Source organism: Simochromis diagramma, unplaced genomic scaffold (assembly GCF_900408965.1).
Source record: "Simochromis diagramma unplaced genomic scaffold, fSimDia1.1 OVJJ01000753.1, whole genome shotgun sequence".
NCBI classification, from domain to species: Eukaryota; Metazoa; Chordata; class Actinopteri; order Cichliformes; family Cichlidae; genus Simochromis; species Simochromis diagramma.
In genome coordinates this window covers 14,113,411-14,139,181 of record NW_024387523.1, presented here as the reverse complement: position 1 = coordinate 14,139,181, position 25,771 = coordinate 14,113,411, and the positions used below count along the sequence as shown (strand labels likewise).

Below are 25,771 nucleotides of genomic sequence, written 5' to 3'. Positions count from 1 at the left end.
GGTTTATTAGTTTGCGCTGTTGGAAGAAGGCGTGGCTTTGCAAAAAAAAAATTAATAATTAACCTGTAGTTTAGGGTGAAGGGGCGGGCTGTCATGCACTACATGTAAGTAAACCGGCTTAACTGCATGTATCCATGATTGTGCAGGTGTGTCAAACCTGTTACATTTATTTATACACACTTTTACACACAGTTGACTGTGTGGAAGAGTAAAAGAAGAAGTAGTAGTAATGGGTTCAAACAAAAACCAGACATCAAGTTTAGGGTTTTTTGTTTGTTTGTTTTTTTTAAATTAGAGAGTATCAAAGTGGCTCTGTAGTGCAGATTTTGCTGTAGATCGATACCAAGTAACTACAGGGCCAGTATTGCTAGTACTAATACTCCTACAGGTACTTTTTAACCTATCAAGTAAATTCTAAACACATATTAATGATCACTAAATAACTGATTTGCACAGCATACCCAATATGCACAATATATGTTTTTATTTCCAAAAAATAGCGACGTTACTACAATTCAGTGAGCTACATACTGAACTTAGAGGTTAGAAACAAAGAAGAAGAAGAAACAACACGGAATCCACCTGCCATTTATGATTTCATTATCTTTAGCTGCTCATGAAAGCAGGATTTTTAATTGTAGCTGATAAAGATGAAGCCGGTTTACCTTGTACACATGGCTTCCTGTTAGCAGTGAATTTCAGTGCCACTCCATTCTCAAACATCTTATTTTTATTATATGACTACAGGGTGGAGTGTTCTGCTGTCATCATCAAGTTAAAAACAACTTTGATGAGGTGATAACAGGGTGTCTGAGCATCAGTCGGCAGCTCAGTAAAGTTTGGTTGACTCGTGATAGGGTTCTTAACAAGAGGTCTCTCTACTTAATAGAAAGGTTTCAAAGAATCTGAGAACATGGTAAATATTTCTAAATCTTACATCTGAGTCTCCTGATCTTCTTCGGGTTTCTGGGGAAACTGAAGATCAGGTGTAAATGTATTCAGAGTATGTAGCCACTTCAGGCAGAAAACCAGACAATTTCAAAGGTGCGACATAATGGTGTGCCACTGTAGGCACACATGCTTCTGAATATTGTTGAATTACCTTTACCTTACATTGATGAAAGCAGGAATTTAATCATATCTGATAAAAATGACACAAGTTTAATTTACAGTATACATGCAGCTTCAGCTTCACTTTGAATTTGTTCCACTGCACATTTCCTATCTCTGAATCTCATGGACAGAACAACAAAGGAGACAAAACTGGCCCAACAACAGTTTTCTTTTCTTTCCACCCATCCATTCTCTTCCGCTTATCCTTATCAGAGTTGTGGGCCGTCCCAGACAGGTCGCCAATTTGATGCACAGCCATAGCTGGACTGGCCATCGGCCCACCGGGGAATTGCCCGGTGGGCCGATGGGTTTTTTGTTTTTTTTCCATAACGGTATAAACACTGAAAGGTGGTGGATTGGCCAGATGCTGGGAGATGTGTAAAAATAACTCAATTGTTTGGTGGTGGCTATTGCGGAGCTTCCACAGATTCAGTAACATTAGCAAGTGGTGGAGGCCAGCAGATGCAACACGCTGGCAGGTGGATGACAGAAAGGCAGAAGCAGCAGAGACCCGAGACGGTAAACTAAACTTCAGGTAAGAATGACCTGCAGTCTATCTGGGTCAGATATAAACCAAGTTTAGGTGGAGTTTATTTTCGTTATGCTGACTTTTTACAGTCAGTTACAATAACTTGTACTGTGTACTAACTAGCATGACGGAGTTTATATACTGCTGGGCGGGTGCTTTGATGTTACTGATGTTGAACTTGTTTTATCTTATTTTATTTATAAGGTTAGTTATTAGAGTTTCCAACCGTCCCGTAAAAAACTGAATCTTCTCGTATTCAGAGAAAATATTACACGTTTTGTATTGAGGTGAAAAGGAGCACAGTTTGTCCTGTACTTCAGCTACAATGAAAAAGACACAAAGCTGGATTTATTCTGTCTTTGCTGCACAGCTGCCTCTTCTTCTCTCATTCTCTCCCCCTCCCTCTCCTGTTTCTACTTCAATCATGAAACTGATCAATGATCAGCTGATCGGCTTTTCTCTCTTGTTTGTTTATCGCTCACTTTGCGTCAGAAACATGAAACCGGCGGATGTTGCACTAAACAACAGCAGCACGTTTAAGCTTGATCAGCTGTTGTTAGAATTTATTTAATATTAATTTCTAGTATCAGCTGATGTTTGCTGGAGCCACAGCTGTAAAAGCTGCTGGTCATGATATCGGTTTGGATATGTGGTGAGAGGGAAACATGAAGATGAAACCAGGAGATGTCCTTACTGAATCATCAGAGCTGAACAGGTGATGGAGAAACAGGTTTACCTTTTAGGTGACATGAATGAGTTGAAGGGAAGTTAGGAACTGTTTCTGAGAGACAAATAACACCAGGATCCTTTTTTTTATGTAGCTGACAGCTGGTAACTGTGCAGGGGCGGGTCTAGCAAAGTTTTGCCAGGGGGGCAGGTAGGGCATTAACAGGGAAAGGGGGGCACAAAGAAATACTTTTCTTTCTTATTCTCATTTAAAATGTCTCGCTTTTAACAAATAATTATCTGAATCTTACAACAAACGTTTTCATCTGATGTAAAATGTATAGAAATCCATTATTGTACATAGTAATTTTTTTAGGGTCCCATCATAATTTCTTCAGAAGTAGCTAAGTACTGTATATGATGCCAGTATTTTCCCACATTTTCTAGATTCTGTACCAGTACTGGGTGTAAAATGCCATCAAAAAGTCAATTAAGTTTTATTCTTTCTCACCTGTCTTTCTATCTCCTTTCACTTTTTAAAGGTTGCCATGTTAGAAAAAATATTTTGCCCTGCCATGCTGTTTATTGATGTGGCAAATGAATGGTTTATGAAAATATATCTAAATCTGTCATCAGTAATCAGTAATGATCATGTCTCACCTCTAGTCTTCTCTGTCTTAATTTCAGGTTTTCACCATGTGTTGTAGATAGTTCAGGAGGTTAACTCGACCAAGCAGTCTACTTTTAGGTACTGTTTAGAATACCAGAATAGGAGGATGGTGTAGGTTTAAGTTTAAGATACATATATACCAACAAGACAGTGTACATCACTGTGACAACAGCGTTTGTTTTCATTCAAAGGATTTATGGTTTTTCCTATAATACCTGGTGGGCCGGTCTCTAATCAAAATGCCCTTCCAATTTTTTGTCCCAGTCCAGCCCTGTGCACAGCTAAGTTTTTTTTTTGTTTCTTTTTTCTTTGTTTGCTTTTTGTTGTTGTCTTTTTGCTCCAACGATTATCTACACGGCTCTGTGTGCAGCTCTGTTAAATGCCTGCGACAGCATTTCAGTCAGGTTGAAGTCTGGACTTTTGACCGGGCAGTTGCAACACAACATTTTTTTTTAAAATTCTTTTTCAGCCATTCTGCTGTAGATTTGCTCCTGTGCTTTGGGGGTCACTGGCTTTTTGTATGTCCCACGTTTGGCCAGGCTTCAGATGTCAGACAGATGGCTTCATATTTGACTCTAGAATACTTTGGCATACAGAGGAATTCACAATCAACTTAATGCCTCCAAGTTGCCCAGACTGTCCTCAGCTGACTCACCCATCTCTCTCTCCCTCTTTTTGCGATCTCTTTCCGTCCTCAGTTGACATGAGTGTGGGGAATGTTGCGTGCTATGCTGCAGAGGCGGCGCATTGCTGAGATCTCTGCCCTATTAATCATGCACCGGGAAGACATTCCTGATTCACCTGCTGTTGAGCTGATTGAGGCGTGACTTTAAAAGGGCGGTGTTTTTCCTCAGTTGACACCAGCATGCAGTAAACAAGCTCGGCTCCTGTAATACTCACATGCAATCTATTGCTGTTGCTCTACTTGTCTTCGTCTCCTCTGTCCTGACGCCTGTTGCTGACGCCTTCAACCCCCTGAGGGACCGACTAAAAGAAAGACTCTTTTAATAAAACATCCTTTAGCCTTACATTGTGCTCTGCATTTGTGTCCAGGGGTCCACAACAAGCTTAATGCTGTGTCTGCAAAACAAGCCCAAATCATCACCCCTCCACCACCATGCTTAACAGCTGGTATGACTGGGCTGTTGGATTATGCATTATAACCATGATCTTGTATGTTCAAAGAAAATGGCTCCGGATGTCTGGTTTTGCAAACTAAATCCATTCTGTTGGTACCCTTCAAAGAAACCATGCTTGAATATCTCTGAGCATTGTGCAGCCTGCCCTTGGGGTGAATTTGCTGGGACTTCCGCTCCTGGGAAGATTTCAGCATTGTATTGTCACACAGCTAATCGGTCCAGATCTGCAAACCGCCTAAAGTTGTGCCTTTATAGAGGAGCTCACACTTGCTGATGATCATGTAATCAAGTGGTTTTGATTAGCAACACTTGACTGCTGCTACACTCTTAACTCCTTTGGAAGTAGGAAGGGTGTACTTAGTGTTTCACCACACTGAATAGATTCGTGTGAAAACTTTCTTCTTCTTCTTTCTGTAATTTCAGCTTACTTTATATTTTAATAAACATCTCAGTGGTTTGATTGTCTCAGGATTTAATCATCTATCTGTAATATAACATTTACTACATAAACTGGTATATAAATAAAGTGGGACATTAAATAAAGTAGAAGAAACATTACAGAATCCTGAACTGACATAGAAGTGTTAAGCATGTCAAGGCCTGGAAAGTAAATGGACTTTTATTTTCTTAAAATGATGATTACACAACTTTACGTTGTGTAATCATCATTTGTTTGGACATCAGCATGACATCTAAAGGATCCATAGCCTGATTTCTGTACTGTTAATAATCAATTGTATGCATAAAAGATTGGATAATGTATAAATCGTACTCTTCTGTCTAATTTCCCATGCACCCATCAGAGTTGTTGTAGTTTTATATTTTCTAATTAGTATTCATTTTTTGTTTTTTTTTGACTTTTTGTTTTAATTCAGTTTAGTCTCAGTGAGTTTCCAGAGCGGATATTCTTGTTTCAATTTAGTTTTTGTTGTTTGAAATGTTTAGTTTCAGTTGTTAGTTTCAGTGTCAGTTTTAGTTTTTATTTGTTATTACAATATTGAGTCCATGTGTCAAAGCCAGACTGGGGAAAATTAATAAAGGTATTGCAGTAAAAACATATAACTTTTTGAAAGCAGTTAAGTCTTAGTTTGTTGTAGTATTGTAGATATCCAGAGTCTTTCAATGACTCATTTATTTTATTTAGTTTTAGTCAGATTTTCAAGTTCACAAAATTGTTTTAATTGGTTTTATTTTTCCCCCCCAAAGTCTAGTTTTTAGTTTTATTTTTGTTCAGCAAAATGTTTTTTCCACATCTGATTTTAGTTTTTAGTTTAAATTTAGTTAACTATAATAACCTTGCCACCTACAGGTATTTAAAGTGTCCTTATGACATAAATACCCGTGTATGTGTGGACTTAGCCTAAATGAACTGGACATGAAGCAGATACTCTCGTAAATGCACGCCACACTGCCTTCTAGTGGTTGCAGAAGGTGTTGCAGCTGATCTCATACGCCATCACCCTGAGTGAAACACCTATTTATCTCCAGAACTGCCGTATTCTTAACTGAGACTGACTTATGACTATGTTCACGCATGACTGCAAGCCTTGAATCCAAATCACAGAGATTTATTTGGATGCAAAAGCTGTATTATGCAAGGAAAAAAAGCAACATGAGAGGATGCATATTTACAAGGAACAATGCACTTTAGTAATCACACATTGGCATGGACAGTGTAAACAGAAATTTACTGTACATTAAAATTGAATGTACCGTTGGAAAGCAAGGTAAAAAAAAAAGGTGGGGGATGTGAATGAGGACACTGCTGTGCTTCCACAATAGGAAGATGTTTAAAGTCAGTGATGATATGTAAATCATCAACCAAACTAGAACCAAAGTACAGTGACACACCTTCATCGGTGTCCTTAAAACACGAAAGCACTTAAGTCACTGCGTAGTGTGTTTTGGAACATTGGACATGCTTTATTTCAGAACTTTTCACAATTTATTTAAACATCTCACATATACAAAATAGGTACAATAGACTTTGTTGTGTCATTTTTTGAGAGAGAGGCCGCCTTAAAAAAACCATTCAGAACGAGATGAATTATGTGCTGTCAGAATGAACACTGGGTGTGGGATTGGAAGAGTGAAAAAGCCTGAAGGAAAAAAAAAAAACAAACAAAGAAAAATAAAATCTAGAAAAAAAGAAAACAAAAGAATAAAAACCCAAACAAGACATCAGGTTTAGACTCATTCCACCTGCTTAGAATGGAGGAATATCAGGGGAAGATTGCAAGACTCCTTAAAGGTCAATACAAAATAATACAGTTAAAAAAGTGGTTTGCTCCACAGCTGCATATTAGCACCATAGATCTTTGCTTCAAGTAACCGAGCACCTTCCGATACGGGACAAAGCTTGAAGCATTAGAAGTCATAACATCTCGGTTGTGGACCCAGGTTTTGGTAATAGTATTTTCTTTAGGTACAGGCATGAGGTAGTTTAAACCTTTTTTCATGGAAATTGTGGTTTTAAACCTCCTCTTTGGAAGATATACAAAGACCACAAAGTGATGCATACTTTCAGCGTTTTTATTACACTTCTTTTATTTTTTACAAAAGGATGACATGATGTCCCACAACAAGGTGTATTCCCGCGTCCCTTTGGGTTTCTGTATTTATTTTGCATTGCACCAACGCTCCGATCAGTCCGTTCAGTCCTCTCCGATAGTTGCCCATCATAAGCAAGTGGATGCGCAGAGAGAAATCAGCATTCAGTATAAAAAAAAAAAACGAACACAGATAGAAGGGCAGAGATTTTGTTTTTTTTTTCGTTCTTCCTCTCTTTTTTTTCCGGTGTTAATTTATCATGAGTCTATTTATTTGAAACAGACTGGGCCAATGTCCAAACCAAACTCCTGATCAGCTCCACCAATGTCCAAAGGTGCAATGTCGAGGATGGGGAGGCGAGATGGTTTATTTGTTCTGTACTCGATCACTGTCTTGCTCCACTCACCAGTGTGTGTCTGCAGGGGTAAATCGGAGGAAAAGAGAGGTTGAGTATTGGAGCAGAGGTTTAACAACACAAGTCACAAAGCTGCGAAGCAGACTGAAACGTAACAGCAATGCTACTCACAGTGCAGCCGTCCTCTAGCACGGAGAAGGTGAAGCGGCTGTTGCCCTCAGCTCTCAGCTCCACATCGTTGGAGCCCTGGAGTACCACGGCCTTCTTCAGGCTGCCGCTCTCACCGTCCATGTAGGCAACGCTGTTCTTGCAGTGGTAGGTGATGTTCTGGCTGGCCTGGTTGGACAGCAGGCGCATGAAGGCCAGCTGGGTGGCCATGCTCTGGGGGCTGAGGGTCTCATCGTTGTAGGTGAACTGCAGGAAGGAAAGAACCAGTGAGTGTTTCCTGTAGAGGTTAAGCTTGTTTTCATTTCACATGATGCAAGTTGCCTGCTCTCTCACCTCAGTGCCACCGTTGATGGTCTCACCGAACCAGACGTGCTTCTTGTTCTCGGTGCTTCTGTACCAGTTCTTGCGGGCGATACTCTCAGGGTGGGCGTAGATGCAGGTCTCACGGGTGGTGAAGTCGCAGAAGACCTTGATGGCATCGTTGGTGCAGCCCTGGTTGGGGTCGATCCAGTAGAATCCTTCAGGAAAAGCAGAGAGTCGCATTAACTGGAGTAGGTCAGTTACACGCATGGCCTCTGTAAATGCTTCAGAACATAGTAACAGTGGCACTTTGCTATTATTTTGAGGAGCTGAAGCCAAACTTACCGCTGCTCCAGTCAGGGTGGCTGAGCTTGATGTCACGGCAGGTGCGGGCAGGGTTCTTCCTGGATCCCTCAGGGGTGAGCAGGTTCTCGATCTGAGTGTTGAGAGACTTGATGGTGGCATCGACCTCGTAGTCCTTGGCTCTCAGAGCAGGCTGGTCAGCTCTGTACTCATCATATCCTCCGGAGACATCGTATCCACCACCAGCAGGGCCGGGAGGTCCAGGCAGACCGGGAGGTCCAGGAGGACCCTAACATGGATAAGACAATGGAGTGATGTGTAAAGAACAGTTCTGTAATAGCACTAAACTGTCCAGTGTGCAAAATAAAAGTTGCAGTATTTAAGAAGGTGATGAAGCTGTTGATATAAAGGCAAACTTACCACTGGTCCGGTGTATCCATTGGGTCCACGAGGACCAGGAGCACCCATAGTACCATGGGCACCAGGTCTGCCATCCTTACCAACGGGTCCATGGGGTCCAGCAGGTCCCTAAAGAAATCACATCACACAGTCAAACATTTGTGGTTTTATTAATCTACAAATTAAAGGTGCTCTTTCAAAAATAGCAGGAGTGTATGTGGGTAGGAGTGGCTAGGAGCTAGGAGCTACATACACTTATTTCTCACTAACGGTGAAACTTTTCAATAGGGCATGCACAGATGATCTTCGATGCATGTAGAAGAAAAAAAAAATAAGCAAGCTGCTGGGATTCTACTCACTCTGGGTCCAGAAGGTCCATGAGCTCCAGCAGCGCCAGTGTCACCGGAAGGTCCCTGTGGTAAAAGAAAACACATCACTCAGTGGCATTTTAGTGACAACAAGTCTTTCCTCTCCGTGATTACATTGCCCTGCAAATGCTACTGGAATCTGTATTGAAGCATTGTTTATGAGCATAATGGGGCTGAGTATTCATACAGTTCTTGTGCATTATGCTGCTGTGCAGCCACTCACAGAAGGTCCAGGCATTCCCTGGAGACCAGGATGTCCACGCAGACCCTTCATGCCTCTCTCTCCCCTGTCTCCAGCAACTCCCTTCTCACCACGAGGTCCAGCAGGTCCCTACATTGAACAAAGACACAGGCATAAACATATTGTGGTGCATTCCTTTTGTAATTTCATTTGCTTTGCTAGTGTATTATACTTACAGGGGCACCTCTAGCTCCAGCGGGGCCAACAGCTCCAGAGGAACCTGATGGGCCCTAGGGACAGGAAAAAAGTGAAACAAGCAGACGATTGTAGATAAAAGTACCCAGTAAACAATTTTGCTTATATTGGGAATTTAATGATTAGAATATTTACAGCCTCTCCACGGTTTCCAGGTCTGCCGGCAGCTCCAGTGGGTCCAGCAGGTCCAGGGGCACCAGCAAGTCCCATGGCGCCAGCAGATCCAGGCTCACCACGGTCTCCCTGAGCACGGTGGGTCACGGTGGAAGTTGGTTAAAACATAGTATATATATATGTGTGTGTGTGTGTGTGTGTGTTCTGTGCATGATAATGGCTTAAGGTACACGACAGGGCATTACCTTCAATCCAGCAGCACCAGGACGACCAGGAGGTCCATCGTTACCAGTGTTGCCCTGTGGATTGTAAAGAACAGAGAAGTTTATATAAAGGTTTAACAGGCTTACTATTTTAAAATGTTATGTGATTTTTTTAAAGCAAATATATCACAGAAAATACAGAACACATAATTATATTATTTTAGCACTCTCTATAAATCATTCATAGATCGGTAGTAGGGGTTACAAGTCTTTACCTCACGTCCAGCCTCTCCCTGGGGTCCGGTCATACCAGGCAGGCCAATGTTGCCAGGGGCTCCACGGGCTCCAGGGGGACCAGCAGGTCCAACTCTACCAGGCTCTCCCTGGGATATGACACAGAGAAAATCAGTGGGTCAAATATAGTCAACCAATAACATGGATGCTGTGTACGTTCAGACTTTTGGGGACGAGGGATCTTCCCATTATCAAAAGTGCATGTGGTCTTTCTGAGACATCCTCCAAAATGGAAATTATGGTCTGTCGTCTGGACTAGCACTGTTGTCCATGCATATTTAAAATTTGTTGTCCATGGTTTGAAGTGACCAACACTTTCTGAATGATAATACACATTCAGTGGTTCATCAAACAGGTAATTTTTTTCGTGGTATAATCAGAACTAGTTTCTACTTACCACACCACCAGCAGCACCAGGTGTACCACGATCTCCTCTAGAACCAGGCAGACCAACGAATCCCTGAAGTCCAAGAGGACCAGAAGTTCCAGGAGCACCAGGAGGACCCTAAAATACATCATCAGTCACACATTAAAGAGCTGAGGATGCAGTTCTTAAGATCTATATATGCACATCAGCGGTATAAGCATGGATGCCACTAAAGTGTCCTCAAAGTTTCAGTGCACCACAATTTCAAGAGGGCTATAACTTACAGGGGGGCCAGACTCTCCAGAGGGTCCCTTCTCTCCAGCAAGACCAGATGGTCCAATCATTCCAGACTCTCCAGAAGGACCAGAGGGACCAGCATCACCACGAGGACCACGAGGTCCATCCTTACCAGAGGGACCAGCGGGGCCAGGGGGTCCAACAATACCCTGAGAGGGGAAGAGAAGGAACGAGGGGTCATGTCAAGTCAGTTTGTATGTTTGAGGTTATTACTAAAATGTAATTTATTAGTAAATGCAAAATCTATACTTACAACAGGACCAGCAGCACCAACTCTGCCGGCAGCACCAGGGAAACCAGTCAGACCCTGACCAGAAACACACACAGTGGTTAAGCAGAGGTCATTCAAAATGTTTGTTGTGTCTACGTTTGTGTGTGCAGATGGGCTGAGAGTTAAGACACGATACACATAGTTTTAGATCTGCACAAATACAAAATTCAATCAGCAGTTCTTCAAATCCATAAGATCCTTTGATGACATTATTTGCTGGTTGTCTAGAAACCTTTCTGAACTGAGCAGAAAATAGATGGAAATATTTGTTGTTGGTCTAAAATTCAAGATGGAAAATCTGTTAATATTTATCACCGCTTTTTCTCAAACACAGCGAGCAGGTTAGAACCCTGGGCATTATTTTTTTACAGTTATCTCAGTTTTGATTGTCATGTTAATAAGGTCACCAGGACTGCTTTCTGCCACCTAAATTGATCAAAAGTTAGAAAATACTTCTCTCAAACTGACTTTGAGGATATGATCCATTCATTCATATCAAACAGGTTAGACTGCTGTAACGCTCTATTTGCAGAACTATCAGAATCATCAGTATAACTACTTATATTCGTTCAGAATGCAGCAGCCAGAGCCTTACATGTACACGCAAATGTGAACATAATACCCTAATACTGAAGTCACTTTATTGGTTTCCAGTTTAACATGAAATTACCGTTAAAATCTATGAGTTTATAAAGCTCTTTGGTTTGGTCCTCTAACACATCTTTGACTTGTTTAGTGTCTATAAACCAGTCGTACCTCTCAGGTAATCTTTTAACTGGTCCCAGAATGAGATATAAATGAGTGCCGAGGTTGCTTTCAGTTAATGTGATGCTCTTCAAAAACAACCTGACCCCTGACCTGAGGTCAGTTACACCTGTGCCTACATTCAAAAATGGACTAAAAACCTCTTACAGGCTTACACTTACACTGTATGAGTGTGTATGCTTGTGCGTGTGTGCATGCTAACTTATATTATATGTCTTTGTACAATTAGTTTTATTGTTTTTATTTCCTTAAGTCATTCCAAAGATAAAAGGATTTTTTGTGTTTTTATCTTTAATGTCAAGCAGATTGATTTTACATGTAGTGAAATGTGCTGTATGAATAAAATTGCCTTTGGTGTTACCATTAAGATACATTTGAGTGATTTAGAGGAAACACTGGAAAATGAACAGATCAAAAGCTGACAAAGTCTGCTAAGTTAAAACAGTGATACTGTGCGGTTATGTGCATAAATTTACACGAATGCACACAATATTGACTCACTAGTACAAACTAGTTCCTATTTGGGCTTATATTAAAAAATATAAACATTTTAAAAAGGGCAGTACAAGAAATAACTGATAAGTGGCTTAATCTCATGTTTTAATGTTGCCTTTTTTTAAAGTTCCTAACAGCTTTGATTGGAACTCCTACTCACTGCATGCTATGGTTGCTTTTAAGCCCACAGAGTTAATGAGTGCATTCATGAGAGTGTCGTGTGTGGCTGGTAAAGCTGTTTATTTGTATGTTTGAATACTCACAGAAGGTCCATTGTCTCCACGAGCACCAGGAGGTCCACCAGGGCCAGCAGGACCCTAGATACCGGAAGAAGAAATCAAACTCAGTGTCATATCAAGACTGCTCACCTCTAATCTATAAACATAAACAGTATTTTGAAATAGCTGTTGATTTTATCCCACAGTGAACACTCTCATAGATGCCTGGTAATGCTAAATCAGTGAAATCATGTTAGATCTCTCTCAATTTGTTTAGCTTTGCTGGATGCGTGTTTGTGTGTGTATATGTCCAGTGAAAGTGGTACTTACAGCAGGTCCAGACTGTCCAGCAGGTCCAGCGAGGCCAGAGGGTCCAACTTCTCCCTTTCCTCCTGAAGGTCCACGCTCTCCTCTTGCTCCAGGTTGACCATCAGCACCCTGTAGCAAGCGTGGTTGTGGTATGTAAGTATTGGCTCATCTTTATCTATTGAACATGACATGGGGAATGGGGTACTGAATTTCAAAATGGGCTTACAGGGGGGCCAGCGAATCCAGGACCTCCAGCGGGTCCAACCTCTCCACGTTCGCCCTGTGGACAACAAGCAGTGGGGTCAAAAAGACTGTTCAAACTAAAAGATGGAAGCTTGTGTTTTGCCAGGTTCTGCTATGAGATATTTAAACGCAAATGTAAGCTAGTGGAACAAGGAGTGATCAGCAGCTACTCACAGAGGGTCCACGAGGTCCAGCTGGGCCGGCAGGTCCGAAGGAACCACCCTCACCCTGGAGGAGAGAACAGGAAACATTTTATTAGCTTACAATTGTTCCAAGCATCCACTGACTTGTCACGCTCCATTATGTAGGAATATACTTCAATATGCCATATATTATAAGAATGCTCTAAATAGTCAGCATTTTCCTTCTTAAAGAATTTTGTTACTGTACTCTTGGCTCTGTTGGTTGTGTTTATAGAACAACATACACAAACACTCAGGAAAACAAATTTAAAAAATACTTGCAAATTCATATATTTTGATTTAAATAAATATTTAAATGCCAGTAATAAATATGAATACTTGTTTTCTGCATTATTTTTAGGTTAACCACTGTCATCTTACATTTCATTGCAGGTTGCTCATTGCTGTTATTTTGCATAATAGCCATTAGATGGCGGTGTTGAGGTTCTAGCTTTAGTCATAACAGTGTTTCGGCTATTTAAAATTTCTGTTTTAGAGGGGTGGGACGTCCCACATAAAGGTACTGAGCAATAAAATTATGAAAGTGGTGTGAACGTCTGCAAATGGCTTTTTATTTAAGGTAACTGGTCCTACAGTGGATGAGTTATGTTCAATACTTTTGCTGGCATTCATTTTTTAAATACCGTAAAAATGAATTAAATATTAAAAAACCCCAATCAAACAAAGTTTGTTTGCATTATAGAATCTATATAATCTAAAAACATTACATTTGGTGGTTTCTTTCTATTATTTATTTAATGGCAACTATTTTATCAACTTACCTTATCACCGTTGGCTCCAGTGGGTCCTGGAGGTCCAGCAGGTCCTTGCAGACCCTAGATTAAGTGAGGAGAGCACACTGAGATCAGGGTTATGACTGACACACTCAAATTGAGGAAATAAATGTGTAAAGTTTTTACATTAAGCATACTAACAAAGACGGGAGAGTTTTACTTACACGGGGACCATCTCTGCCAGGATTGCCGTCAGGGCCTTTGTGTCCAGGCTCTCCCTTGGGAGAGGGGAAGAGGGTGTAAGACGCACAACAGTAAAGAAACAATACTCCCTCATTTACACCCATTTTATTTGCTGGTGGCAGATTTCTAGAACTTTACCTTCTCTCCCTTGGGTCCAGGAGTACCAGCACCTCCACGCTCTCCGGGCATGCCACCAGCTCCCTGATGTCCAGGTGCACCAGCAGCTCCAGCAGGACCAGGCTCTCCCTGGAAACAAAGAGGATAAACTTGGGTTCATATTTTTCAATTTTCCAGCTATATACAGATTTTATTATCACATAACTCTTAATTTTTAAAGTTTCTCAGAGCTATCACTGCATAAACAGCGGGATTTTGATCAGTAAGCAGTGCTGGAAATTGCTGTGAAAGTGCATTTTAAAGACCATTCCGTGACAGGCCAGAGAACGTCCATGAACTGTCAGGTTTCATGACATATGTTCAGAAGTTCCATCAATTTCTGTAAAAATAGAACTGCCTTACCTTGCCACCATCAGCTCCAGGGACTCCAGCAGGTCCACGGGCTCCAATTGGTCCCTGAGGTCCAGCAGATCCAGCAGCACCAGGGTTACCACGCTCTCCCTGGAGAAACAGACATGCATATTTTAATTTGTGTTCTCTATATTTTTTATTCTGAGTATGTTTTTATAGCAATAGATTTAAAGGTTTGAAAAGCCTACAACATATTAAAGGGTCTTGATTCATTTGGTGCACATAGACCTGGACACATATGCACTTTTGACAGGCTTTGCTACTGTGTAAAAATCCTATATTGCTGCATTTGTTTTGGAAAACAATGTCACTGGCAGGTGATCTCACCTTGCCACCAGCAGCTCCAGCAGGTCCTGGCTCTCCTGGAATACCCTACAGAGGCATTTGTGTTTGGTTAGACATGGACTTCACTTTCAATAATGCTGCTTTCACTACAGTTTTCCAAATACTTACTCTGTCTCCAGGCTTGCCACCCTCACCAGCAGTTCCAGCGGGTCCAGGCAGACCCTGAAAATATCAAGACTCTACATCAGCTGCAATTGTATCAAAAATTTTAGCAATCAGCTTAAAATGGCTGTAAAATCATGCACCATTTTTCTATATTTAGAGAAAATTATGGATCCAAACCTGGAAGCCAGGAGCACCAGAAGGTCCCTGCTCTCCCTTCTCACCAGGTCCTCCCTGTAGAGAGAAAGAGACAAGTTATCAGAGTCAAAGACAAAGACGATGCAGTGGCTATTATTCATCAAGATCTACTCATGCGCTGCACATAAGATCACGCACAGCAGGTCCAGTAGCACCAGTGGCTCCATTGTTGCCATCGGGTCCAGGGGGTCCCTAGACACAAGGATAAAGAGAGTGATGCCTTTTAACTACTGAAGCCATTACCAAATTAAATTCAAGTTTTCTATATTATAACATTTGTGACTTACTCTCAGTCCAGTGGGGCCAGTGGCTCCCCTCTCTCCAGGCTTGCCAGGCTCACCCTAAAACAAAAAGCAGTTAGTAAGTTAATAAGTACAGATTTAGGTTAACTTGAAAAACAAAGAAGGATATAGTTCCATGTTTAATTCTTGAAAAGAAAAAGGCTTACAGAAGGTCCTTTGGGTCCAGGGAAACCAATGTTTCCGGACAGGCCTCTAGGTCCACTTGGGCCTGGAGGTCCACTGCGGCCATCTTGTCCAGAAGGACCCTGGAGCGACAAACAAAGATTGCAGCAGGAAATTATATTTACTGTAAAAAAAAAAACAGTAGGAACAATAGATGAAATAAAATTGAGGTTTACTTACAGAAGGTCCCTCCTTTCCTGGGGGTCCGGAGCTTCCAGGGCTTCCTGGGAGACCCTGTGGAAAATAATAGCTGCCATGAATTTTCCATTAAAGTTTTCTTATGGAAATTTGCATAGAAAGTTAAGACTTTGCAACTACAACTTGATTAGGCAGGCAGGCATGATACTCTGAGTCTACACATTATGAGGTTTTTATAATCTTGTAAGGTGAAGCCCTCTGGTTTTTTTTCTTTTAATCATGGACGTTTGTAAGTAAATTCTCAGTGAATATCCAGGGTTTTCATGTAAATCTAACACTTAATAATTTCTTACAAAATGAAGACTTGAAATGAAGACTTTCACTTTAGAAATTCAGAGTTTTTTCCATCTCCATATTAGCTCCATATTTTTTTTTAAACTACAACTGCCAAATATGCACTTGCACTTTGAGGTGTCTCTGTAACTTACTGAAACTGTGACTTACAACCATTCAAGAACAGGGTTTAGTAAAAAGCTCACCCTGAGACCAGCTGGGCCAGGCTCACCAGCACGGCCAGCATCTCCAGGGGGTCCACGAGGTCCAGCAGCACCAGAAGCACCACGGGCACCAGGCATACCCTATGAAAAGGGCAGAATGAGACAAATTATGAGACTTAATGTTGCCTGTATTTCAAGCAAAAAAGAGTTTTTTAAATCATTGAATACTTACAACAGGGCCAGTTCTTCCCTCACCACCAGGCATGCCACGGCTGCCAGGAGCACCCTAAAGGAGACAAATGAGAATTAATGGCTGATCCCAGTAAAATGTCTCCGGCTGTAGTACATTTATGGCTCAAACTATTAAAGATGACGGGCTGGGACTCACTCTAGCTCCACGGGCACCAGCAAGCCCAGTAGCACCGAGCTCACCAGTGGGTCCTCTCTTGCCCTCCTCACCCTGAGGTCCGGGGGCTCCCTGAGGTCCAGAGTTGCCCTGAGGGAAACAACATAGCAAAACGGTCATTAAATGTGCAACAGAGAGGTTTTCAGATTTATTTGGATCAAATTCTAAATGATGATAAGGACATAAACTTACAGGTTCTCCTTTGGGACCAGTATCTCCCTTTATACCCTGAACACCAGGATCTCCCTAAAATAGACAGATAAACAGACACAGTTAATCAGAAGAGCAACCATCTATGAACAATTAGTTGTCTTATGACAGTACTGGGGGGTAAGGACAGAGAATGTTTCCAGGTGGCTATTTTGTTTCTTGTGTACTCACACCCAGGCCTCTAGGTCCAGCAGCACCCTGAGGTCCCTGTGGTCCGGGTCCTCCTCTTGGTCCAGGGAAGCCAGGAGCTCCAGCAACACCAGGGGTGCCCTAAACAACAGGTATGGTCAACAGGTCAGCATAGCATCCTATTATATCAAACCATATCAAAATAAAGATAGCTTGGTGTGACCCTGGAAATTTGTATGCACTTTTGGCTCAAGTCAGATACTTACAGCAGCTCCCTTAGCTCCATTCAGGCCATTAGCACCAGGGTTACCCTGGAGAGAAAGAACAAGAAAACAAAGTCAAGTCATTTTATTTAAAGAAAACACATTTTCAACTGATCATGTTAACATGACACCAATCTTCCCTATAATCATGACTAAATTAAAGGACTCAGAGTCAACTAAAAGACTAATAACAGAAACAGTGGTTACAAGTGACCGGAGAGTGACCTTGATGGAAACAACCTTGTATACTTACAGAGGGACCAACGGGGCCAACAGCACCATTGGGTCCGGGCTCGCCTCTAGATCCCTGAGGTCCAGATGGGCCAGTAGCTCCCACGGGTCCGGTCTCTCCCTGTCAGCAGCACAAATACATCCACAATCAAACAGTGTGCCGATATTACCTAGTGGTTGTTGGTTTTATAGTTAAAGCAGCTTAAGCAGCATTAAGTATTTGTTTTGGTTTGCAGTACTAACAGTCAAAATGACTGTTTAAATGAAAAACATTAATAGTTCAGGGCTTATTGTTGATTCCCCTGGGGGATACTATATAAGAATATGTGATTGGGCAGGAGCTTGCAGGCACTGGTTGTACTTGTCCTATACAACAATAAAAACTGCCTTTTTTCACCCTAATCATGAACCTCTCTGAGAGGCAACAGGAAGTGGCATCACACTCACCTTGGGGCCGGGGCCACCGGGAAATCCTGGGGGTCCAGCAGCACCGAGGGGTCCCTGAATAAAGGAAAAGCAGGAACACATAATAAAGTCCAAAATTTAAGAATGAACCTTTTCTGACTTGGCAGGATGGCACATTACAGTATTCATCGTGATTTATATATGAAGACAGGCTGAAGTCCAATCAGGAAAAAGCATCTCAGTGGTATCTTCTCACTCTAACACCGATAAAGGGGTTATAAGTGTGTGTGTACTCACAGCAGGGCCAGTAGGTCCAACATTGCCATCAGCACCACGAGCACCAGCAGGGCCAGCAGGGCCGGGGCGGCCTCTCTCACCAGGAAGACCACGAGCTCCCTGAAGGCAAGACAGTTACCTACAATTATCACCTGTACAGGTTTTTATACCACAGCATCATTATCATCCCATGAACATGATGCTGACTGACGCTAACAGTCACAAACATCCAAGTCAGATGTCTTTACTAAAATTTTTGTGCATGAAAGGTGAATCTCAAACTCACAGCCAGTCCAGGGCTTCCAGCAGCTCCATGAGCACCAGGCTCGCCCTATGGGAGGGAAAATGGTACGATGAGGAATGTGTCTAAACATTTTCAAATTTATCACTAATAATTAACTGGGAACTATTAAGAATTACAGTTTTTATTTTTTGATACATTCATAGAGCAGCTAGTTGTCGCCTTACCTTGGGGCCAGCACCACCAGGCTCTCCCTTGCGTCCATCCAGGCCAGTGTATCCCTGAAACACAGGAGCACAGTGATGAAGGCAGGTGAAGATATGAGAAATGTGATACAAATATAAATAAATATAACCGTTTAGATCAACATGTGAGAAGGATAATAGATTCAAATTGTAGTGCACTGCTCCAGAGATAAAACAGAACAAGGAAAAGAGTCCAACAGGGGTTATATTATAGGAGACATTAAAAAACGTCTTAAAAAAGCTATTTATAAAATCAAACATGGGTTATAGAAAGCTTAGCATCTGTCTCCATCCATCATAGGAAGGAAATGTTCAATACCTAACACCTTTCCGTGAACCACTTTTGCAATCCAGTTATGTTAACAGGCTAAGAACTTCAAGGCATCCATTAGGAATTCAGGAGGTTAGGTCCATAATCACTCCCTGTGGAGGTAATTACGATGCAATTTCTAAGGAGCACAGGTGTGTCTCCACCTCCACTTTCTTCTTTTTAGCACTTTGTTTGAGCTCCCAGGTGTCCACAAAGGATCGGGTAAAGTTAAAGCAGAGGGAAAAAAAATCAGCACTCACTCTGTGTCCCTTCATTCCTGGAAGTCCAGGGGTTCCAGGGAATCCACGAGCACCCTGCAAATCAAACACAAAGAACATATTAAGTACTTCACATCTGCAAATCCATTTCTTGCTTATATCTATTTGTGGTTATCGTGGTGCAAATCTCTTACCTGAGGGCCGGGGACACCTCTGTCTCCGGGCTTGCCAGGTCTGCCATTGTTACCCTGTGAATCAGTGAAATAGACTTTAGGCCACAACAAAAAACTACCGCAGCCACTCGCAAAATATTCACAGAAGAGTGGCAACAAAAATGATTTTGCATTTTGAACAGTAGTTACACTAATGTGTACGTACATCTTCTCCAGCTTTGCCAGGAGGTCCAGGAGGGCCACGAGGACCAACAGCGCCCTGGGAAAGAAAACCAGAGGATTAAGATCTCCAGGATGAACTTTTAAGTTGACGTTGAAAGAAGTGTAAATGTTTAGGAGGATGATCTTACGGCCTGTCCGGGCTCTCCAGGCTCACCAGCGTGTCCTGTGTGTCCCTGAGGTCCCTGTTGAATGAGAGGAGATGCAGCATTTAGTCATAAAAATCTTTAAAAAGACAGTTGTATAGGTTTAATTTTCGCACATATTTATACTTACAGAAGCTCCAGGAGGTCCGGGAGGGCCTCTTGGTCCCATCAAACCCTGAAAAGAAGAAAAGAAGTAAACCATCAATCATCAGCTCTCAGTTAGATTGTCATTAAAACATTTTGTGGTGACTGAAATCAAAATTTAAACACGTGAAATACACGAAACTTTCCATGCACTGTAGTCATCCCAAATTATATATGTAAAAATATTAGTTTTTGTGACATATGGGCTAGTGTTGTTGTGTGGCAATGAAGAGAGGGGTCCTCACCATGGGTCCAGGGCCAGGATCAGGGGCTTTTACACCATCGTACTGAGCAGCAAAGTTCTGTTGAACAGAAGAAAGCACAGATTAATACTTATGTATGCATAATAAACACTTTTCTATAGCAAAAGGGCATTAAGACTAAAGTAATTCAGATTTCCAGTTCCAGTAGTTCCTGTAGTTCAAACTTGTCTCACAATCAGCAGCCACAGACTACTGCAAACATGCGCTTTATTCACCTGAAGAGTTTCTTAAAACACTAAAGTTACCACCGAGCAGCTTTATGGATTAAACACAGACAAAATGAGCAAAATGAGTGGTAACCAGGCATGTGGTATCTCTTTTTTTAAAATGCTTTGATCCAAAATGGATAAATGACAAAAAGGTCAAAGGTTACAGGGTTAATTAAGGAGACAGAGAGGGGCAACCAGAGGTCAAAAAAATAAAAGAAGCTATACGCTTTTTACGGCTGGTTTCATGTTTGTTTCCTATGAACGGCTTGTCATTTTTTCCTCAAAGATGCTTTATCAGCATTATTTAGAGCACATTTGCAGTAAACACCATCTACGCAGGCTGTTTATTCTCTACTTACTCCTCCAAGTCCAGGGGGACCAGGGGGGCCAGCGGGGCCAGGAAGTCCGGGTAAACCATCTTTTCCATTTGGGCCGGGAGGACCCTGTAAAACAGAGATGACATGAGTTGGTAAACACTGTTATTATTGAACGATGAGCTGCTGAGATTTAAGGAGGCGACGCTTGTCTGTTTTTATCTCGCAAGCTCTTATTTTGAAAAAATGAAGGTGTTTTAAATTGTAAAAATAAATCAGTGAATAAGTCTGCCACACTGTCGTATCAAAGATATCAGAGGCATTCTCATATGTTACAATTAAGAAAAATAGTGCCATTGGAAATGTAAACAAAGGGGTGTGGCCTGCCAAGGTTAACAGGTCAGGTGACGTTGACAAAAACGTTGCCAAAGATGCCTCATGAGTGTAAATGATCAAATACTTCAGTGGCATGTTAGCGTGTTTATCACAGACAGAGCAGTTTTGCATCTGCTTACCCGGTCACCTCGAGGTCCTTTCGCTCCTCCTGGACCCTGCGGCACAAAAGTCATTCAGTCAGACCAAAAACATGGAGCAGATGGCCTCAGTTTGTTACTTCAACAGCATTTCATTTCAAAACTATCCCCACACTAAAGCGGGCCACCGCTTCTGATCTGAAAACCAGATGCATGCAACCTGGACTTAAAGTGTAATTTAAAACAATCTGGGATTTCTTGTATCCTCAGAGGCTAAGCAAGTCAAGAAAAATAAAGGGAAAGAAAAGAAAACAGAAAAACTGAGTGATTGAACCAGTCATCATGAAGGTGGCATTTGAACTTTCCTAATATAAACTATGCTTCATGCATCTTAGACACAATTCAAACAAGCCAGAGGTCCAACATTATGCATTATTGCCTCGGTTAAGATAAATAGAAGATCTTTTCAGTCTTTTCAGGGTTCCATGCAACAATTTAATGAGCTGGCAATCCCATTCATTCAGATTATTGCCTTCTATTCTTGTGTGTGACTGTAACGAGGACTGGCCATTGTTCTAAAATAATGCAGCGTGCAGACGTGCTGTCACAGTGATATGTGAATCACGCTCGTGCAGATAAACTAATGTGAGAACCCAGGAGGACAATGTGCATGTGGTCAACATGCGCACATCAGAGATGCTGAGAGGCAACAAAATGAAACATCCAAAACCAGACTGGACAATCACTCAGGAGTATGAGCATGTTAGTCCATGGAACAGCTATCACGTTACCACAACCACACCATGCACAGTGTGCCTGGACGTGGTGAAGCTGTAAACACCAAATGCAGTGGGTGCTTAGTTTCAGGCAATCTCAACTATGAGCAGAAGAATTCCCAAATTCAATCTTAAATCAGGATCAGAGGGAGACTCCAAACGGAGCCAAAGCCAGCTGTTATAGGGGCAAACCTCCCTCTCTGGTTCCTCACTGCTGTCCTCAGAAAAGGTCCTTTGTACCAGGCCCCATGGGTGCCTCAGCCCTGTGGTTTTAGCTTTCATTGACACAAACTTAAGCCAATAGGACCCTCACCTATTCATGGACAGGAAGGGAGAAAACTGCAAGAAATAACTCAGCTCAGGGTCTGAAATTCCTAACGGCACTCCTCTGCCATAGTTCAGATTGCTTGAATGGTTAAAAAGACGACAGAGACCTTCATTCACGGGCTGTTTCAGAGATTGTGGAAGAAAAATGGAAAAAACTTTAAGGTATGTTGTTTTCATGGAGCATGCACGTGTACTAACCGCAACTGTGGCATTGTAGAGATGAGGATGAGGAGGGAGAGGCAGAAGAGAGGGGCAGGGAGAGAAAAAGGGAATACGCCGTTAGAACATAATAATAATTTTAGGGCAAAACCTGAAAAAGAAACAAAGCAGTTTTCATCTTCTACTTAATGCTTCATGGTTGAATCTGCCTAAGATCTTCATATTAAAATGCTGAGTGTGTTATTTCAGGTTTAAAAAATTCTGGAGACTGTGTTCAAGTCAGTACATTCAAAACTAGAAAAAGTGACTTTTCAAACAGTGCTTTTCTTTTTCTTTCACTGTGTCACACAGTCGGGGGCTTTTTACACTACGCTGATCGGGTCTGTCTGTAAATGCTGAGCAGACGCTTCTGTGCAGGCCTAAAATAAGCATCCTTCCTGCATGTTTTACTCACTGCATAACATGTCTCAGCCTCTCTTAAAAGTGTAGCTGAGGGCCATGCCTGCACAGTTTGTGAATCACAGCAAACTTCGTCAAACTGTCGGTAATGAATGTGAATGTCATTGTTGGAGCATTCCACATGTTCACGCTCCAGCTGCGAGCAAGCCTGGACAGGCCGTTTATGCCCTAGGGAAATGAATAGTTGGCCTGCTACAACATAGAAGACAAGACCTACATGCTTTGTGATAAGAATGTATTAATTACTCCTGTCTTACTGCTTTTGCTGCAAAAATATTATAATGTCAGATTTTTCTCTTGTTTTTTTTTCAAGGGTTGTTTAAAAACTGGTGAATTCATTCTTTAATGGTGCCTTGTGTTTTGCGTCTCTCTTCTGGACTGTGTTGCAGCTGCTCTCCACGACTCCGGACCAGCTGGTCACGGTTAGAGGTTGGCACAGCTGGGACCTCCCCGTGAACTCTAACACGTGATATCCTATCTGGACCACGAGGTGGCGCACTTGGCGGTTGAAAAGGGATGTGAGACTATTTATTTGCCCATTTCATGTAATATAATAATGCCAAACTTGTCATGATGTGTTACCTGTATAATCATCTTTTAATCTATAAAACCGCTGTATGTTAAATGTATGCTGAACTATACTGCCATTAACTGCAAGGTAGGCTGCTCAAAAAGTACTTTAAGAATCTAAATGTAATTATAAGAGAAAACGTGTCATCGTTTAGTGTCATTTCTGCTTTAGTTTTATAAATGGGGGTTGGAGATAACGCAGATGGTGGCGAGTAGATGTTTGCACCCATGACCACCAGGGGGAGACATTAGAGTTTCCTATAATAAAGCTCATTCCCTGGACGTCTGGATGGAACAATGTGTACAACGCCCCAACAAAAGCTTTTCATCCTATTCCTGAAAGAAAACCTACATTTCGACTCATTTCATTAACTTCACATGCATTACAACTAAAAAAAAAACCTCTAGACGTTCCTCTTTTAAAGGAACAAAACTTTCTTTTCTCTCTCTCTCTCTTTCCCTTTACGGAAACTAATCAAATCATGATAACTGGGTCCTTGGAAAAAGTGAAGAATCCTCTGCATGAGCTCAATCCGTTGAGTTTTATTCAGCAGGGCTTAAAGCTGTCTTCGGCTTGACCTCGATGTAAGTCCCAAACAAAAGCCAAGATCCTCAAGAAAAAAAAATATCCATCACAGAAGAAAAAAGAGCAGATATTCAAACTTACATTGACATGATGCTAGGTATGAAGTTACTGCAAGCAGCAACAGAATCCGAGTATCCACAAAGCTGAGCATGTCTAAGCAGACATGCAGACTCCTTGTGCTGCTGAGCCCCTGTTTTTAAACCACCTTCAGGCAGACATACAGTTGTGGTGACACGAGTAACTCCAAACTTAGCAGAAACCTGCTGCCGTGATGCTAGAATAATAAAGTCCCATCAGGCTTATTTATACGACAGGAGGGTCCCTGGTCTGCGTGTCAAAAGTCAGCCCACCGGCCAATGAGAGAAGAGAAACCCAATCTAACTTCCATCCCTCCGCAGCTCAGACTTAGTCATGTGGTGCTGCATCTCCCTGCCTCCTCTCCACCAGAACCCGTTTGGCAACGCTTTGGCGATGATGACGAGTGCAACGTTTTAATTAGATCCATTCTTTTTGAGGACGTGGACAGCGTCGAGGTTTAAAAGGGAGATGAAGGCCTACTTTTTCCCTCTTTTTTTACGGGCTGCAGGGAATCCGTGCTGTCTCTGAGCTAAGAGGTGCGGGCGCAGGAGATTCAACTTGAGATTTCTGTGCGTAAATTATGGGCACATTTCAGGGGCGCGTTGGCGGGCATCATTTGGCACCAACTAGATCAGAGTCCTTCGTTTCTTCGCTGCATTCTACAGAAACAAACTTAACTTAGAGAGAGAGGGTTTTGTGTTATCTTTTCATGTTGGAGTTTAATTGGAACGGACTTTTATTTGCCTCTTTATACTCACCGATTTATCGAGAAATAGTTGTATGATACCTTCATTTTACATTGTTTTCACTTTTCCTTTTTTTTCATGTGTTGTTTCCATCTACCAAGCTGTCACACTGCCCAAAAAAGAAAAAGTTTGCGTCATGATTCATTTTTGCACACCCACCAAGCATTTCAACTTCAAATTTCCATTGCCTTTCAAAGTAAAACTGACAAAAAAAAAAATCAATTTTCTTCTCAGAGTTTTCATAATAAACCAAAAGCATTCACTCAGCGAAAGCCTGTCAGTGCCAGGCTTCACATATAATGCAAACACACTATTCTGCAGCTTCAGGCTGACAAAAGACAGGTGAGTGGAGGAGGAGGAGAACTCTAGTTTCAATCCCTCTTTCCCTTTCTCCCTCTCTGAGCAGCTCTTACCTGCCCACATGACCAGACATGTCATCTACTCTACTGCCACTCCAACAACACTCAGCGTGGCCCTCACACTGCCTCATGCCACACATTCACTGTCCATTTGATTAAGTGCACAACACTTTATCCTATGGCCAAAAGCAATCATGAAATCCAGGTTTAAACAAGTTCACAATTCACAGACCAGTGGGTGGGTGGGTGGGGGTGGGGGGGTATCTTTGTTATGTTAGGCATGATTAGATATGAGCTTTATGATAGATTTTTATACCTGTACTCTACTCCATTCTCTCTGTCTGTGCATTAAAATGCTTGTTTGGTCATTCACCAAATACTAATACTGCAATACTAAGAAGGCACCAGGTTACATCCTGTGAGGCAGTAGAGAGACAGAGGGAGAAAGAGAGATCAAATATGTTTTAAAGATGGCAGGGCTCCCACTCACTGCAGAGTTACGTTCTCATGTTTGCTGAGGATCCCAAGTAGCTGGAGAGGAGCAGACAGTCTGCGTAGGAAATCAAAGATGGCTCCCAAGCTCCACATCATCAGCCTTTTTTCTCTCTGTACAGCCATGCTCCAAGAGAAACAGCTGATCATATTTGCAGGCCACTCCTGCAAATATATGCATTGTATTTGCTTTCAAAATATCATTTTTTGGATTTTTTTTTATAAAAATGAAAGAAAAAGAAAATCTCTGTGAGGGTCACGGGCAGGGCAGCATGTAAATTATGCAGTGGTAACTAGCTGAGAGAACACTTTTCAAGTAAAATGAAGCCTATTTGAGCAAA

At 41.9% G+C, this 25,771-nt stretch overlaps 1 protein-coding gene across 4 annotated transcripts; it reads right to left on the bottom strand.

Annotated features, from left to right (window-relative positions):
* Window positions 1-6,017: 6,017 nt before the first annotated feature.
* col1a2 (collagen, type I, alpha 2) lies at window positions 6,018-24,015 on the bottom strand. 4 transcript variants are annotated; one of them, XM_040020502.1, is made up of 50 exons: window positions 23,837-24,015; window positions 22,180-22,184; window positions 20,921-20,956; window positions 20,451-20,534; window positions 19,865-19,921; window positions 19,606-19,650; window positions 19,461-19,514; window positions 19,316-19,369; window positions 19,132-19,185; window positions 18,980-19,033; window positions 18,392-18,445; window positions 18,210-18,254; window positions 17,945-18,043; window positions 17,690-17,743; window positions 17,265-17,363; window positions 17,015-17,059; window positions 16,791-16,889; window positions 16,602-16,655; window positions 16,392-16,499; window positions 16,236-16,289; window positions 16,046-16,144; window positions 15,549-15,602; window positions 15,353-15,451; window positions 15,192-15,245; window positions 15,043-15,096; window positions 14,887-14,940; window positions 14,713-14,766; window positions 14,587-14,631; window positions 14,251-14,349; window positions 13,870-13,977; window positions 13,713-13,766; window positions 13,537-13,590; window positions 12,747-12,800; window positions 12,556-12,609; window positions 12,351-12,458; window positions 12,066-12,119; window positions 10,525-10,578; window positions 10,259-10,420; window positions 10,005-10,112; window positions 9,589-9,696; window positions 9,356-9,409; window positions 9,132-9,239; window positions 8,978-9,031; window positions 8,784-8,891; window positions 8,552-8,605; window positions 8,214-8,321; window positions 7,836-8,082; window positions 7,524-7,708; window positions 7,194-7,436; window positions 6,018-7,083 (listed from the first exon to the last, which is right to left on the bottom strand). In XM_040020502.1, exons 1-50 carry the CDS (start codon window positions 23,904-23,906, stop codon window positions 6,937-6,939), a joined length of 4,062 nt encoding a protein of 1,353 aa, XP_039876436.1. In that variant the 5' UTR covers window positions 23,907-24,015; the 3' UTR covers window positions 6,018-6,936. The 4 variants fall into 4 exon arrangements, with proteins under 4 accessions (XP_039876436.1, XP_039876437.1, XP_039876438.1 ...); XM_040020503.1 differs by lacking the exon at window positions 15,353-15,451; XM_040020504.1 differs by lacking the exons at window positions 10,259-10,420; window positions 10,525-10,578; window positions 12,066-12,119; window positions 12,351-12,458.
* Window positions 24,016-25,771: the final 1,756 nt, after the last annotated feature.